The sequence below is a fragment of the Pongo pygmaeus genome, chromosome 1 (genome assembly GCF_028885625.2).
Source record: "Pongo pygmaeus isolate AG05252 chromosome 1, NHGRI_mPonPyg2-v2.0_pri, whole genome shotgun sequence".
Lineage (NCBI taxonomy): Eukaryota > Metazoa > Chordata > Mammalia > Primates > Hominidae > Pongo > Pongo pygmaeus.
The window spans coordinates 210,085,545-210,102,275 of record NC_072373.2 but is presented as its reverse complement, the minus strand read 5'-3'; the positions used below and the strand labels follow the sequence as shown (position 1 = coordinate 210,102,275).

The 16,731-nt window shown below is 54.6% G+C and overlaps 1 protein-coding gene across 8 annotated transcripts in view; it reads right to left on the bottom strand.

The window, feature by feature from the left end:
* KIF17 (kinesin family member 17) overlaps window positions 1-16,731 on the bottom strand; it is a 53,713-nt gene that overhangs the window by 17,336 nt on the left and 19,646 nt on the right. For all 8 annotated transcript variants that reach the window (XM_054502988.2, XM_054502989.2, XM_054502991.2 and 5 more), the window contains 5 exons: window positions 9,644-9,791; window positions 6,859-7,415; window positions 5,502-5,582; window positions 4,260-4,471; window positions 1,613-1,844 (listed from right to left, as the gene is read on the bottom strand). In XM_054502988.2, the coding sequence (XP_054358963.1) occupies window positions 1,613-1,844; window positions 4,260-4,471; window positions 5,502-5,582; window positions 6,859-7,415; window positions 9,644-9,791 (1,230 nt within the window). The remainder of the gene's footprint in view (window positions 1-1,612; window positions 1,845-4,259; window positions 4,472-5,501; window positions 5,583-6,858; window positions 7,416-9,643; window positions 9,792-16,731) is intronic.

Genomic DNA, 16,731 nt, shown 5'->3' with positions numbered 1-16,731 from the left:
ACCATGTTGGCCAAGCTGGTCTTGAACTCCTGACCTCCGGTGATCCTCCCGTCTCAGCCTCCCAAAGTGCTGGGATTACAGGCGAGAGCCACCGCATCCAGCCAAAAGAGGCAAAAAGTTTTATGCTTGGAAAGATCCTTAGGCTGCCAGGATGGTGGTGGGGGCAGGGGGGTGGGGAGGACCCTGCAGATGGCCAAGGAGCCATCATGAGGATCAGGAGACCCAGACAGCACAGAGAAAGCTCTAAAGGCCGTGCATGTGACCCTCACCGCGGGCAGACTCACACTCTCCCTGACTCCGGCCTCACTCCCTTTCTCCAGCCGCATCTGCCCACTTTCCGCTCCTAGAACATGCTGACCTCACTCCTGCTTCAGGCTCCATTCCAATGCTCCTCCTCACGCCGGCCAGGGCTGGTTCTCTCTCTCAGTTCCCCCAGAAGTCTCTACCTCCAGGAGAACATCCCTGTCCCCCACCTGTGGTAGCCCAGGTCCTTCTGAGGTTCCCAGTCTGGGTGCTCGTTTCATGGGCATGCTTTGTGGAAAGCACTTTGTAGAAATGAATCAAGTTGTGTGTTTGTAATTTGTGCACTTAACCGTCAACAAAAATGAAAACATAAAAATGGAGTTGTCTCGCCCTGGTATTCTCTTCACAGTACTGACCACTCTTTGATATTCTCTTGCTTATTTCTCTGCTGTATTGTTTCTTTTTGTTTTGTTTTGTTTTGTTTTGTTTGGTTGGTTTTTTTTTTTTTTTTTGAGACCGAGTCTCACTCTGTCACACAGGCTGGGGTGCAGTGGCGCGATCTCGGCTCACTGCAATCTCCGCCTCCTGGGTTCACGCCATTCTCCTGCCTCAGCCTCCCAAGTAGCTGGGACTACAGGCACCCGCCACCACGCCTGGCTAATTTTTTGTATTTTTAGTAGAGACAGGGTTTCACCGTGTTAGCCAAGATGGTCTCAATCTCCTGGCCTCGTGATCCGCCCACCTCGGCCTCCCAAAGTGCTGGGATTACAGGCGTGAGCCACAGCGCCCGGCCTCTGCTGTGTTATTTCTTACACACACACGCACACACACAACACATACCTGCATGCATGCACACACATACAACATACCCGCATGCATGCACACACACACAACATACCCATATGCATGCACACACACACACAACACACACACTGGGAGGCAAGCTCCACAGCGACAGGGACACGTCTTCACTGTGACTGCTCTGCCTGCCAGCATTAGAACAGGGTGTGTCACACTGCAGGCACTTAATAAGTGCTTTCCAGCCTGGGCAATATGGTGAGACCCTGCCTGTCCAAAAAATTTAATAAAGTAGCCAGGTGTGGTGGTGCACATCTGTAGTCTCAGCTACTCGGGAGACTGAGACAGGAAGATGGCTTGATTCTGGGAGATGAGCTGATTGTACCACTGCAATGCAGCCTGGGCAACACAGAGAGACCCTGTCTCTAAAAATAAATAATAAATGCATGCATGCCTGCTGTGTAAAAAGTAGAGGGCTGCCTGGCTTCCCACAAGGTGTAGGGATGCCTGGATCAGGGGGTCTCACCCATCTCTGGGTAGCCAGGCATGGGGGGCTGCATCTGGTCCTCACCTTCCTCTGCATCTTCTCCAGCAGCTTGCTCTTGGCCCGCACTTCCTCCTGGATGGAGTCGTAGACATTGAGCAGCACCCAGTCCCCACTGTCCTCATCCGAGTTCTGCAGGGCAGCCACCAGCTGCTTCCTGCGCTCGTCTGCGTAGTGCTTGCGCCGCTTGTGCTTCTCCTTCAGGTCCTTGTTCTTGGCCTGCTCTCCACCCACAACCTGCTGCTCCAACAGCTGCAGACTGCCGGCACGGAGGAGAAAGTAAACAAGACAATATCTGCCCATCACCAAGCACGTGCCATCCAGCAGGCTCCAGGCTATGCGTGGGCCCCCCAGATCCTTCCAACAACCCCGCTTCACAGGGAGGAAGACCGAGGCTCGGCGACAGGACGCTGCTTGCTCAGGGTCACAACCAGGATTCCTGCCCAACTCGTGCCTGTGCACTCGACCACAGTGGCGGGTCAGGGCGGGAATCTTCCCGTGGGCTCAGCTAACCCACCCCCGACCCGCGGACTTCCCACGCTGGTGCTCCCTGCAGCTGAGCAGGCTCGTTCTGTGTCTGAGGCCACTGGATGATGAGAAGAACCTTGGGTTGTGAAAAATGTTCAATACACTCAGCGCACAATATTTAATCAGGCAGGGACACGCACAATACATTGTTAAGACTATTTATGTCCAAAATGCTCAAAAACGGTTAGAGTTTTGAGGTACAAATTTGCACCTTTAGAGGTACAAATTTTAGACTGGGTGCAGTGGCTCACGCCTATAATCCCAACACTTGGGGAGGCTGAGGCAGGTAGAACGCTTGAGCCCAGGAGTTTGAGACCAGCCTGGGCAACATGGAGAGATTCCATCTCTACAAAAAAATTAAAATTAAATAAATAAATAAATAAAAATACACCAATGCCAAAAAAAGATACAAATTTTAAATAACTATAGAGAAAGGCTTATGGGAATTCCCACCTCCCACTGTCTAATGAAGCAACACAAAAATGTTTCAAACCCCGCCTCTTTCCAAAGGGAGTGAGTAGCTGGTACCAAAGACTTGATAAGGATTCACAAAAGGAGAGGATCATGCTCAGGAAAAAAATGGAACTTTGCAACCCAAGCAGCCAGGCTCTGACCACTTCAGGCTCCATGGCAGCTGGCACAAAAGGAAGCCACGTCCATGTCACTGCTCTGTTTAAAAGCCTGCTGTGGGGCTGGGCGCGGTGGCTCACGCCTGTAATCCCAGCACTTTGGGAGGCCTAGGCAGCCAAATCACTTGAGGTCAAGAGTTTGAGACTAGCTTGGCCAACATGGTTAAACTGCATCTCTACTAAAAATATAAAAATTAGCCGGGCGTGGTGGTGCACACCTGTAATCCCAGCTACTTGGGAGGCCGAGGCACGAGAATTGCTTGAACCCAGGAGGCAGAGGTTGCAGTGAGCCAAGATCGCACCACTGCACTCCAGTCAGCCTGGGCAACAGAGCAAGGCTCCGTCTCAAAAAAAAAAAAAAAGAAAAAGAAAAAAAATCCTACTGTGGGTCTCCATCAGGATGGAGCCCAAGCACCCAAGGAGGGCACACAGGGTCTTCCCTCCATCTCCCCTGCACCCCCCTCCCCGGTTCACTCCAGCTTTCACTCACGGCTTGCATGTCTCCAAATGCCCAGGCTGGGTCCCACCTCCACACCTTTGCAGGTGCTGTGCCCTTTCTCTAGGATGCCACCCCTGCAGCAAACCTTATTCGGGTGTCTCCACTTCTGTGAAGGCCCCCCAGCCTTCCCTCCACACCACACTGTGAAAACAGCCAGGACACGTGCCAAGTGTTTACTGCATGCCTGGTATGGGGCTGCCATGCTGCAGGCAATGCCTCATTTTGACCCTCACCACAAGCTTCTCACACTGGGACTACTGATACCGCCCATTCTGAAGATGGGCAGCGAAGGCACAGAGAGGTTTCAAGTTGGCCCGAGGTGGCAGAGCTAGTAGAGGAGGCAGGCTGGGAACTGCTAGAGAACAGGACCCTCTTGGCCCTGCCTGTCCTCTGCCCTGGCCTGTGGGCCCTTGGGGCTGAGGCAGCAGCTTGCTCATCCTTGCATCCTGGGCCCAGCACTCAGGGGTCGCTCAGTTAGTGTCTGAACTGTGGCCTCTGGGACTGGGTCTCCCCCTGTTGAACTCCTGGATGACTGTGACATGGAGGTCGGGCTGACATCATCATTAACAGAAGTGAGAACTGAGGCTCAGAAAAGTTAAGTAACCTAACAAAGCCACACAGCAAGTGAGGAAAGCCCAGCTCCCCAGGCGGTCCCAGAGAGTGCCTGGGGATGGCTTGTCCTGTGGGTGAGTGGGTCTCACAACCGGGAGGGCACTGGAGGCCAGGGGACTGGGGGCTTGGCTCGGACGGGAGAAAAGCCTGCGACACTCTGCCCTGGGATTCCTGAAACCTGAAGGCCAGCAGGCCTGACAAGGGATGCTGGTGGCAGCCTGTGCAGCTTCCAGAACAGAGCCCTGCCCGCCCAGTCCCCACTGTGCCTGGAGAGGGGATCAGGGCCGCCCTGCCACGTTAGAAGGGAGAGCTGGGAGGAAGCTATGGCACCCCCACCTCCATCCTGGAACGCAGCCCCTTCCCACCTCACCGTGGGGTCCCGCCAGCCCCATGCTCTGCTGCTTACCGGGCCAGCACCTGCTGCTGGTCCACAACAGGCAGCGGGTCGTCGGTCAGCACCGCCACCTCCATGCCCACGCTCTCCCTCTTCACACCAGCTGTGGCAGGCAGGGGCTGAGGCTGAGCCACCAGGGCCACCGGGGCCTCAGCCTCCAACCACACGCCAGGCTCTGCTGTCGACACCACCTCTAAGGCCACTTCCGAGGCCAGATCTACCTCCTGAGTGTGAAGAGAAACCCAGGTGGAGGTGGGAAGGCTGCCCCAACCCCCACCGACAGCTCCCAGGTGGCTCAGTCCCAGACGGGGCCATTCTGCCTGCTGCAGCCCTGACAGTTCACCTCCGGCTCAGGGACACCAGTGACACAAAAACACACCCTGTTGAGTTCTTACTGCCGCTATTCCCACTGACACCCCCACGCTAGGAGGAAGGCTCCCAGCTTCCTCTCTCACCTCCCACAATCCAGTCTCCACAGGCAGCCAGGGCCATCTTAAAATAGAAACCGATCACATCCCGTTCCTGATGAGCCCCTCGTGACTTCCCGTCTCGTTCACAGGAAAGTCCATTTTCCTCCCTGCCAGCCCTGCCTCCACAGCCTCCCGCGCCACCCTGGCCTCCTTTTCCATTGCTGAGAGAGTCAAGGTCTTTCCAGCCATAGGACCTTGGCACTTGCTGTCCCCTCTGCTTGCTGCTTCCCCCCGTCCCTCCTTCACACCTGGGTCCCACCTCAGAGTCACTTCCTAGCCAGGGCTGCCCCAGCCGCTCCATCTACGCCCTGCTGAGAGCCTGCTGCAGGCCCCGTGCCCAGCCCACACTTGAGTCCAGACTGTCTTCTTCCTCTATAAATGTGGGGAGATTTAAAGCCTCCTCTCCTCTCGCTCCCCTGGGGTGTTCAAATTGGGTTCCCCGATGGTGTCTTAGGGGCCACCAGCCCTGACCTGCAGCCCTCGTCCTTTGCACACACTGGGCCTCAATTCCTTTACACAAAGGACGCCAAGGCTAAGGAAGGCTTGAAAGCCACCATCCAGAACAACAGGCCACTTTCACTCCATAAGAAGAAGATGATGGTTCCTCCCACTGCACACTGCCTGGCCACGGGCCATGGGCCACAAGCCCGGGGAAGGCTGGGGTTGTTGTTCTCAGCTCATGGATGAGGAAACTGAAGCTCAGGGAGGGAGGAGACAAGCTGGAGTTTCCCAGGAAGTTGAAGAGAACCCCGTCCCCCACATGGAGGCCCGGGGAGGTACTCACAGGCCTGGGTGGGAAGTCATCAGCCGCCTCAGCTTCGGGCCTGGCATCCCTGGGCTCCAGCAGGTCTGTCGGCGCGGGGGCCTGGGAGGAAAGAGGGGATGGGGGAGGAAGAAGGCTGATTTGGGCCAGAACCATCCTCTACTCCCTCACCGCTGGCCTCACTTCAACTCCCCAAGGCCTCCCACCACCCCCCAACCTCCCCTGCCTGTCACTCCCGAGAGAAGGAGCACAAAGGAGGGAAGAGATGAGGGAGAGAACAGGGAAGAGAGGAAACGGGAAGACAGGAGTGTGGTGGGCACCTGCTGTGTACCAGGAGCATTGCCTCATCCGCTCCTCTGAAGCATCCTCATTTTACACATGAGGAAACCGAGCCCAGAAAGGTCACACAACCAAGGAAGTGGTAGACCTGGGGTCTCTCTCTCTAAATACACACGCACACAGACACACACACACAAACACACACACACAAAATACACACATACAAGAAAGGAAAGGAAAGCAGAGAACAAAGAGAGAAGAAAATAGGACTTTTTTCTTTCTTTGAGATGGAGTCTCGCTCTGTCGCCCAGGCTGGAGTACAGTGGTGCAATCTTGGCTCACTGCAACCTCCGTCTCCCGGGTTCAAGTGATCCTCCTGCCTCAGCCTCCTGAGTAGCTGGGATTACAGGTGCACGCCACCACATCTGGCTAATTTTTATATTTTTGGTAGAAATGGGGTTTCACTTCACCATGTTGGCCAGGCCGGTCTTGAACTCCTGGCCTCAGGTGATCCACCCACCTCGGTCTTCCAAAGTTTTGGGATTACAGGCGTGAGCCAATGTGCCTGGCCAAGAGGAACATTGTTTTAAAAACAAGAGGGTTGTTGAAAAGGGAGAAGACGTTGGTCAGGGGGCCAGATGGAGGAAGAGCAGTGTCCCAGAAACCTCGTGGTCACTGAAAGGTGGCTGTATTCCCACAGACCCCCCACCGAGCTCATTACAGAGCTCACGAGCCGGTGAGCGTTGCCCAAGGCTCCTTCAGGCCTGGACACTCACTGTAACCATGGCAACTGGGCAAACGCCCTGTACAGCTGTCCCTCCGTCTGCAGAACAGGAGCCCACCTGGCATAACCTTGCATCGCGACCCCAACTTTCTTATTGAATTACAGAGCATGAGACAGAGCTTTTCCTTCCCCAACCCCTGGACACCAGGTGCCCCTGAACCAGCCACCACTGCCAGAGCCACAGCAGATACAGTGGAGCCACGGCCTGAGCATCAGAGGCCGTGCGTGTGAACAGTGTGTGGACAGTGAGCTCCGGGCCCTGGGCAAGCTCTGCTTGCTCAGTGTTCACATGGCACCATGCGTGACATCAGCTACCTGCACGGGGACCTTGGGGACGTCTGCCTGGGGTGCGTCTGTCCTGGCCACGGTGGAGGAGAGTCTGGCCAGCTTGGCTTCCACCTCGGCAAAAGGGTCCCGCAGGCCTAGTAACCCCTGCAAGGGCACCTCCTGCGGCTCCTCTTCCGGGAGGTAGTTCTGTTCCCCCAGCAGGTGCCCAGCGGCCTCCTGCCCGAGGCACTCATCCAGGAAGTATCTGCTCCTGGACTCCTCAGTGGGCATGGAGACCTCCACGTTGGAGGGCTCCTCAGGCCCAGGGAAAGCCTCGGACACAGAGGTTTCTTCGAGCGAGGATGACTCACTGGAGCCCAGAGAAATCTCAGACTTGGAGGGCTCCACCTTGGGCAGCTCCGCAAACCTGGAGGAAACCTCAGTCTTGGAGACATCATCACCGGGCAGAGTGTCGGTCGTGGAGAAGACCTCGGGTTTCACCACCGTCTCATACTGAAAAGCAGGCGGGTACTCAGAGCTGCTGGCAAACTCAGCCCTGGACATGACCTCAGCCTTGTAGAGGACTCCCGCCTGCAGGACAGCCTCTGCAAAATGGAGAACTTCCTTCAGGTTTTTAAAGGGTCAGAATGAGAGACCCTTCCCTAGAAGGTGGCTCCAAGCCCAGTGTTTTTTGTTTTTTGTTTTTTTTTTTTGAGACAGAGTCTCGCTCTGTCGCCCAGGCTGGAGTGCAGTGGTGAGATCTCAGCTCACTGAAAGCTCTGCCTCCCAGGTTCATGCCATTCTCCTGCCTCGCTCCCGAGTAGCTGGGAGTACAGGCGCCTGCCACCATGACTGGCTAGTTTTTTTTTGTATTTTTAGTAGAGACAGGGTTTCACCATGTTAGCCAGGATGGTCTCGATCTCCTGACCTCGTGATCCACCCACATCGGCCTCCCAAAGTGCTGGGATTACAGGCGTGAGCCACCGCGCCTGGCCCAAGCCCACTGTTTCTAAAAGACCAGCTTGAGTCAGAGCCTCCCAGACCCTCCAGAGGCTGGCTACAGTCTGCCTGCCTTCCCATCTCTGCTCTTATCAGAACCCAAACCCTACCACCTTCCATCTCTTCCAGGAGGCCTTCCCTGACCAACGCTGGGATTCCCCCACGTTCTGACCTCCACAGCCACTAAGGGCTGGGCTCTTACGTCACACCCTGCCTTGGGACCACTCTTCACACACTGGCAGGCTTCCTGGGGCCTTGTTGCCTTCCAAGGCTGAGAACTCAGCAGATTCCATGCCCGGGTGCCCTCGGAGCCCTCACTGGAGTGCCCAGCCCAGGGCTCTCGTCCACTGGATATGCTAGATCCACGGGAGCTAAATGAATGTTGTGGATGAATGTCAGAGCTCCAGAAGCCAGACGAAGATCTGCTGGAGGCCTCATATTCAGTCTGGACTGAAGGGAACACTCCAAAGGGCATAAAATGCTAGAATCTGCTCCCTCCTCTTCCCCGGGTCTCCTCCAGGAGCGCATCTCCCTTGCAGCAGAGACAGGGCTGCATTCACATGGGCCCCCTAGTGCTCCGGTTCAGGGGGCTCCCGGCGCCTCTCATACCTCCCACCCATTTCTTTATCGCGTGTCCCAGACCCCTGTAAGAGGGTCTTGATTTTTCCCTTTGCTGAAATATGGCATCCGCTCCCTAGCTAAATGGCCTGGATCTCTCTCAGCCTTGGTTTCCACATGGTTATGGGAGGATTCAGGGAGTCCTACCTTGCTGGATTGGGGAGACAGAGGCTCAGTGAGAAGGTGCAGGTAAAGCACCCACACAGTATGCGGCACGTGGTAATGTGCCAACAAGCGGTACCGACGGCGCGATCAGTATCATCATCACTTCAGGCCTGGGTTCTACACTACTCATGAGTGCTAGGAAGTCTGGACCTCCAGGCAGCATGTGTATTTGACTGACACTGGTAGGGCAGAACATCCTAGGGTGGCAAAAAGAAGACAAAAACTAAAGGCCGAGTGCAGTGGCTCACGCCTGTAAGCCCAGCACTTTGGGAGGCCAAGGCGGGTGGATCGCTTGAGCCTAGGAGTTTGAGACCAGCCTGGCCAACATGACGAAATCCTGTCTCTACTGAAAACACAAAAATTAGCCAGGTGTGGTAGTGTGCACCTGTAATCCCAGCTACTCAGGAGGCTGAGGCATGAGAATTGCTTAAATCCGGGATATGGAGGTTGCAGTGAGCCAAGATCATGCCACTGCACTCCAGCCTGGGCGACAGAGCAAGACTCCATCTCAAAACAAAGAAATTAAAAAAAAAAAAAAAAAAAAAGACAAAAACTTCCAGATAGGTAAAAAGTTGTGGCTAAGGATTAAATCCTTATTATGGAATGTGTTTGCTTTGGTAACAGAGAGGCTCAAAAGTAAAAGGAGACTATGGAAAACACAGAAATTCAGGGTAGGGGCTCGCCTCTAAAGAAAGGGTGGTACTTGACAGCTCACAGTCAGCCTTGAGCTGGGGCCCAGTCCATGGCTAAGCCATCCCAGTGCAGTGCTGTGGGTGAGAACACTGGCTCTGGGGCCAGACTGCCTGGGTTCAAATCCTGGCTCTCCTTTACTAGCTGTGTGACCATGGGCAAGTTACTTACCCTCTCTGTGCCTCAGTTTCCTCATCTATATAGTGAGCATAATTGTGGTACCTACCTTACTGGACCATTGTGAGGATAAAACAGACCTAAGCCTGGGGTGTAGAAAATGCTCTGTGATGCAGTTACTGCAGTGAGGCGGAAAGGGGGCCACCTTCCCTGGAGACAGCCTGCGGGGGCAAGGGGTGCCCACCTGTCTCCTTCCGCAGGTTCTCCTCCAGTGTGGACAGCCTGACGTCATATGAGTTGCGCATGGTAGTGATGTCTTCCTCCAGCCTGGCCCGAGACTCCTGCTCTGCCTTATAGTCGGCTTTCAGCTGGGCCAGGCGCTCTTCATACTCCTGAGGGGGTTGGGGGGGACCAGAGGGCAGGCAGCATTTTATCATCATTTTGAAACCCAGCTTTCGGTATTCCTTTTTTGTTATTCAAACAATACAGAACATATAAGTAAGCCAAGAGAATCCAATGGTACAACACTGCGATAATTACTTGCTGGTGAAGACCTTTCCAAACTGTTCTCAATGCTTTTTTGTTTTGTTTTGTTTTGTTTTTGAGACAGGGTCTCACTCTGTCCCCCAGGCTGGAGTGCAATGGCATAATCATGGCTCATTCCAGCCTCCCAGGCTCAAGTGATCCTCCTGCCTCAGCCTCCCAAATAGCTGGTACTATGGGCATGCCACCATCAACAAATTTTTTTTTTTTTTTTTTTTTGAGACGGAGTCTCGCTCTGTCGCCCAGGCTGGAGTGCAGTGGCGCAATCGCTGCTCACTGCAAGCTCTGCCTCCTGGGTTCACACCGTTCTCCTGCCTCAGCCTCCCGAGTAGCTGGGACTACAGGAGCCCGCCACCACGCCCAGCTAATTTTTTTGTATTTTTAGTAGAGACAGGGTTTCACTGTGTTAGCCAGGATGGTCTTGATCTCCTGACCTCGTGATCCGCCCGCCTCAGCCTCCCAAAGTGCTGGGATTACAGGCATGAGACACCACGCCCGGCCACCATCGGCTAATTTTTTTTAAAACATTTTGTAGGCTGGTCGTGGTGGCTCATGCCTGTAACCCCAGCACTTTGGGAAGCTGAGGCATGGCTTGAGGCCAGGAGTTCAAGACCAGCCTGGCCAACATGGCGAAACCCCACCTCTACTAAAAATGCAAAAATTAGCCAAGCGTGGTGGCGTGCCTGTAATCTCAGTTACTGGGGAGGCTGAGGCATGAGACCACTGAACCTGGGAAGTGGAGGTTGCAGTGAGCCGAGATCACACCACTGTACTGCAGCCTGGGTGACAGAGTGAGACTCCGTCTCAAAAATAAAAATAAAACAGAAATAAATAAAAAATTTACAGAGTAGGGGTCTCACTATGTTGCCCAGCTTGGTCTCAAACTCCTGGCCTCAAGTGATCCTCCCACCCCAGCCTCCCAAAGTGTTGGGATTACAGGCATAAGCCACCACACCCAGCCTCTCAGTGCTTCTCTTTTTTTTTGAGATGGAGTTTCACTCTTGTTGCCCAGGTTGGAGTGTAATGGCATGATCTCGGCTCACTGCAACCTCCAACTCCCATGTTCAAGCGATTCTCCTGCCTCAGCCTCCCAGGTAGCTGGGATTACAGGTGTCCACCACCACGTCTGGCTAATTTTTTAAAAAAATTTTAGTAGAGACGGAGTTTCACCATGTTGGCTAGGCTGGTCTCGAACTCCTGACCTCAGGTGATCTGCCAGCCTCAGCCTCCCAAAGTGCTGGGATTACAGGCATGAGCCACCATGCCCAGCCTTCTCAGTGCATTTTTTAACAGACTAATAATATATGCATTTGTTTGCAATCTATTTTATCCATACAGCAATATATCATGAACACCTTTCCATGTTGGCAAATACCTTTCTGCCCAATGGTCCTCAACCCATCAATGACAAAATATGTTTTTATTCACTCACTTCTCTCCATCTTTGCTATCACTACCAGCTCTCGTCCAAACAGCCACCTGGTCCTCACCTCTATTCTCACTCTGGCCCCAACCTCTTTCTGACACAGCCATGGTGCCCATCCAGGTGTCTCCCCTGCTTAGGATCTGCTAATGGTATCCCATGTTCATGGATGAAATCTAAGCTCCTCAACTTGACCTGAGTCCCAAGTGATTTGGCCCTGCCTCCCCCTCAACTGCTATGATGCACATTTGGAGCCCCCTAGACACATCCACTTCCTCCCTGCCCCAAGGCCTTTGCCCTGCTCCCGGGCAAGCACCTTCCCAGGCCTCAGCTTAGTAACCTCCCCCAGAGAAGCCTTCCCTGACCATACTCTCAGAAGCCCTCCCACACTGCTCTCTGTCCCTTCCTCTATTGCTTTTTTTTTTTTTTTTTTTTTTCCTGAGACAGAGTCTTGCTGTGTCACCTGGGCTGGAGTGCAGTGGCTCAATTGCGGCTCACTGCAACCTCCGCCTCCCAGGTTCAAGTGATTCTCCTGATTCTCCTGCCTCTGCCTCCCAAGTAGCCTATTACATGTGCACACCACCATGCCTGGCTAATTTTTGTATTTTTGGTAAAGATGGGGTTTCACCATGTCGGTCTTGCAAAGTGATGGGATTAGAGGCGTGAGCCACTGTGCCCGACTTCTATTTCTTCTTAACACACTTCCTGAGCTTCTATTATGCTATTTATATTCTGTGTGTGTGTGTGTGCTTGTGAATTTGTTTTTATTGGGGTGTAGGCTTGGAAAATGCCACCTTGGGGGCATGCTTCTCCCCCAGGAAATGTTCATTCTGATCTTCCTGGGATGGTTTGTGGGACTCTCTCTTTTGAGATGAAGTCTCACTCTGTCACCCAAGCTGTAGTGCAGTGGTGTGATCTCAGCTCACTGCAACCTCCACCTCCCAGGTTGCAGCAATTCTCCTGCCTCAGCCTCCCGAATAGCTGGGACTACAGGCGCGTGCCACCACGCCTGGCTAATTTTTGTATTTTTAGTAGAGACAGGGTTTCACTATGTTGGCCAGGCTGGTCTCACGCTCCTGACCTCGTGATCCACCCTCCTTGGCCTCCCAAAGTGCTGGGATTACAGGCGTGAGCCATCACACCTGGCCTGTTTGTGGGTCTTTTTCTTCTTCTTGGAGCTGATCTTGCTGCCAGTGGCCTCTCCAGGCCCATTGCTGATGGTTTCTCCTTGGAAGAGAATCTCCTCTTTTTCTTGGCAATGCTCCTGTTGCCTCTCCCTCGGGGTCACTAACTGTTTCCTCCTTGGATGATTATGTCATCACCTTTTTTTTTTTTTTTTTAAACAAGGTCTCACTCTGTCACCCAGGCTGGAGTGCAGTGGCATGATCTCAGCTCACTGTAACCTCCACCTCCCAGGTTCAAGCGATTCTCCTGCCTCAGCCTCCTGAGTAGCTGGGACTACAGGCGCACACCACCACACCCAACTAATTTTTTATATTTTTGGTAAAAACAGGGTTTCACCATCTTGGCCAGGCTGGAAGGACCATCCTGTCTTGTAACCTGAGATCCTGCCAGAGGAAGGATTCAAGAAACACCCGCGGAGCCAGTAAATGGCAGAGCAGAACTTCAGGTTAATGGGCATGCAACATATTCAGGCCTCTGACACACACGGCCCAAGAGAAGGGCAGGGCATTTATGAAGTAAAGATAGTCTGGGACCCTTTTTTATGATAGTCTGGGACCCTTTTTATGAAGTAAAGATAGTCTCCTGGAGCCACTGCTGACAGACGTGCCTGCCACTGTAGTAAGCCAGAGAGAGGGGACAAGGACAGGGATGGCGTGGGCAAGCACCATGTCATACTCCCACCTCTCCAGATCCCTTTGGCAAATAGAAACTGGCATGGACAGCACTGATTTAGGCTCCTAGGGAGGGAGAGAAGGGGACGGAGAATAATTCAGATGTAACCGTGCATTCTTTAGTACATTTTTAGATACACTTGAACCTCAAAGCAATGCCCACAGTGTTACTGAGGCCCAGGGAGGTTCCATGACCAGGCAGCTCCTCAGAGCCCTGCAGTCCTCTCCTCCACTGCCCCCTGCTCTCGCTGCCCTCCTCACCAGCTGGCATCCCAGGGCCCATGACTCGAGTCAGCAAACATCCCTGACTCCCTCACCCAGCCCCTCTATTGTTTTCTCCCAGCACAGCCCTGACCCTGGTTAAACCCAACCCTCACCTTAGCAATACATGGATGGAAACACACACATATGCACACATATGCAGGCACACCCATGCACATGCAGGCACACATGTGCACACATGCACCCACAGACACACATGCACCCACAGACACACATGCACACACAGGCACACATGCGCATGCACACACACACACGCACACACACATGCACACACATGCATGTGCACAGCACCACCAATCTCCATTCTTTTTTTAATTTTTAATTTTTTTTTTTTGAGTCAGAGTCTCACTCTGTTGCCCAGGCTGGAGTGCAGTGGCGCCATCTCGGCTCACTGCAACCTCCGCCTCCCGGGTTCAACCGATTCTCCTGCCTCAGTCGCCCAAGTAGCTGAGATCACAGGCAAGTGCCAGCACACCCGACTAATTTTTGTATTTTTAGTAGAGACGGGGTTTCGCCATGTTGGCTAGGCTTGGTCTTGAACTCCTGACCTCCAGTGATCCGCCCGCCTCGGCCTCCCAAAGTGCTGGGATTACAGGCACGAGCCACCGCGCCCAACCCCATTCTCACTTTTAAACATGGGATCTGAATCTCAGGCAGGCGGGTTTCGACATGGCCGAGCCCACAGCCCCAGTCCTACCCTTTCGCTCTGTCTTCCCAACCCTCCTCTCCCCCAACATTCCCTGCCTGGTAAGTCACAGAGAACAGGGAGGCACAGGACTCCCTCACCTTCCCACCCACCTGCAGATCTACCCGGAAGCTCCGTCTCCTCTGAACCCAGCCACCCAGCTCCAGGACCTTGTGCTTGCAATCCGCCCCCTCCTTCCTATAACCTCGACCTCTCCCTCTGTGCTGGATAATTCCCGACAGTCTACAAGACATGCTCTCTTACTTCCAACATTTAAAGCATGAAAAACCCTTCCTTGGCCCCACATCCCCCTCCGGCTAGAGTGTCCAGCACCCAGCACGCGCTCACAATATGCCTGTTAAGGACTGAATGGCGGAGCTGACTCCCAGCTCTTGCTTGGTACATGATACACAGCCCGCTAAGGAGAAGACGGCCCTTCACTTCATCCTCTTACATCCCTAAGAAGCAGCAGGAAGGTCGCTATGATGCCTGTTCTGCAGATGAGGCAGAGGCTCAGAGAGCTCAAACAACCTGCCCGAAGTCACAGAGCCTATAAGGATGGACTTGCAGAAAGCTGGACGGACCCTAGGAATCTTCTGGTCCAAACCCCTGGTTCAGACTGGGGACCGGAACCCGGCTCCTGGCCCGTGCCCTCCTCCCTACACAGAGGGGTCTCCTCCCTTTCCCTGAATGGTTCTGGAATAGAAAGGGAAACACGGTCCCAGGAGCATAGCAGGTGCTCAATAAATATGAGAGTTGAGAAAAAGAACAAATGGGAGGCAGGAGGGAAGCAGGGATAGCGGGGTGGGGGGAGGGGCACAGACATTTTCAACGCTTCCTCCAAGCATGGCTCACAGAAGAAACCTCAGGGTTTCTTGGAATCCTGGTGGCGGTGGCGTCAGCCAGCACCAATCTGACGCAGTGTCCACTAGGCCGCCCCACGAGAAGGAGGCAGGCGACCCCATCCCCAGGGCAGAAGGCACCCCTTTCCGTGGCACTCCAGGGGCCCGCCAGGAACGGCGTCGCTTCTCCCTGGTGACCACCAGGGGGAGGCAGTGCCCTACTTACTGAACAGCCGGGGCCGCCGGCCCCACCGGGCTTCCGGGAAAGGAAGCCTCCGTCCCCGTCCTGCACAGCCCGCCCCACCCCTCCATCTGTGACCAGAGCCCCCCGGGCTGCGACTCCGTGTGTGACTCCCAGCCTCCGAGCCCCGCTGTGTGACTCCATGCCCACTCCGAACAACAGCAGGCTGACTTCTCTGGTTTCTGCGGGCTTGTCTGAGCTCAGCCATCCCCCAGGGCCCCTCCTTGCTAAAGCCTCCCCGGGAGCCTCCCCAGAGCTACAGGAAGGGACCTGACACCCGGGCTGGAAACGGCAGTGGAGGGAGAAAGGCAGTGCCGGCTGCCGAGCTCCAGAGCCTGCAGGGGCGGACGGCGTCCACTGGGGGCACCATCGAGCCTCTCCCCAAACAGCACAGGCCCCGCCCGTCACGTGCAGCACCCGAGGCTCTTGGGTGGATTTCTCCCAGGCCTCCGGCCCACAGGACTGAGACCCCCACAGTCCTTCTCCTGTCTGCCCCAGAGGCTGGGCTCCAGGTACCCACAGCCCAACAGGGGCTTCCGGGGCCTGAGGGCGGACCCCAGTGGGAGGTGGTAGTTGAGTGGCAGGGGTCCGGCAGCAGACACACCCAGGCCCAGCCCCTGGATAGCTCGTCCTGCCTGGCATCAGATTCCACATCAGGAAAAGCCAGGGCTCTAAAGGGACTATCAGGCCCGGCGCAGTGGCTCACGCCTGTAATCCCAACACTTTGGGAGGCTGAGGTGGGAGGATCGCTTGAGCCCAGGAGTTCAAGACCAGCCTAGGCAACATAGAGACCCCATCTCTACAAAAAAATTTAAAAATTAGCCAGGCGTAATGACATGCACCTGTGGTCCCAGCTACTTGGGAAGCTGAGGTGGGAGGAGCACCTGAGCCAGGGAGTTTGAAGGTGCAGTGAGTTGAGATTGCACCACTGCACTCCAGCCTGGGTGACAACAAGACGCTGTCTCAAAAATAAATAAGTAAATAAATAAATGAATAAAGGGACTGCCATATGTCAAACTCCACGGCATGCTCAGGTCTCAGGATGCAGCATTTAGGCGGGAATCTCTGGAAACCAACAGAGTCAGGGATGGAGACAAAGGCAGGAGTAGGGGGGCCCCCGCCTGGCTGTGAAAGTCCCGCTCTGGGGATCAGCTCCGCCTCTGGGAATCAGGGGCATCATCTGACCCGCTGCTTCCCAGGGATGTTGGGAGGCACTCAGATGAGAAGACCCAGGTGCCCCAGGTGACAGCTTTTTCCAGGAGGCCAACACCACACTCACCTGCTGGTCAAACGGGCTGTCTGACTCTCAGACTTGTCGTCGGCTGCTGGGGGACAGACTCCTCCCCACCCTGACTGCCTCGCCTCTGCACAGGCCATTTCCACAGCCAGGGATGCCTTTTCTGCTTCCATCAATGCACAGGCACCCCTTCCTTCAAAACGGAGGGGAGACCACGCCCCTG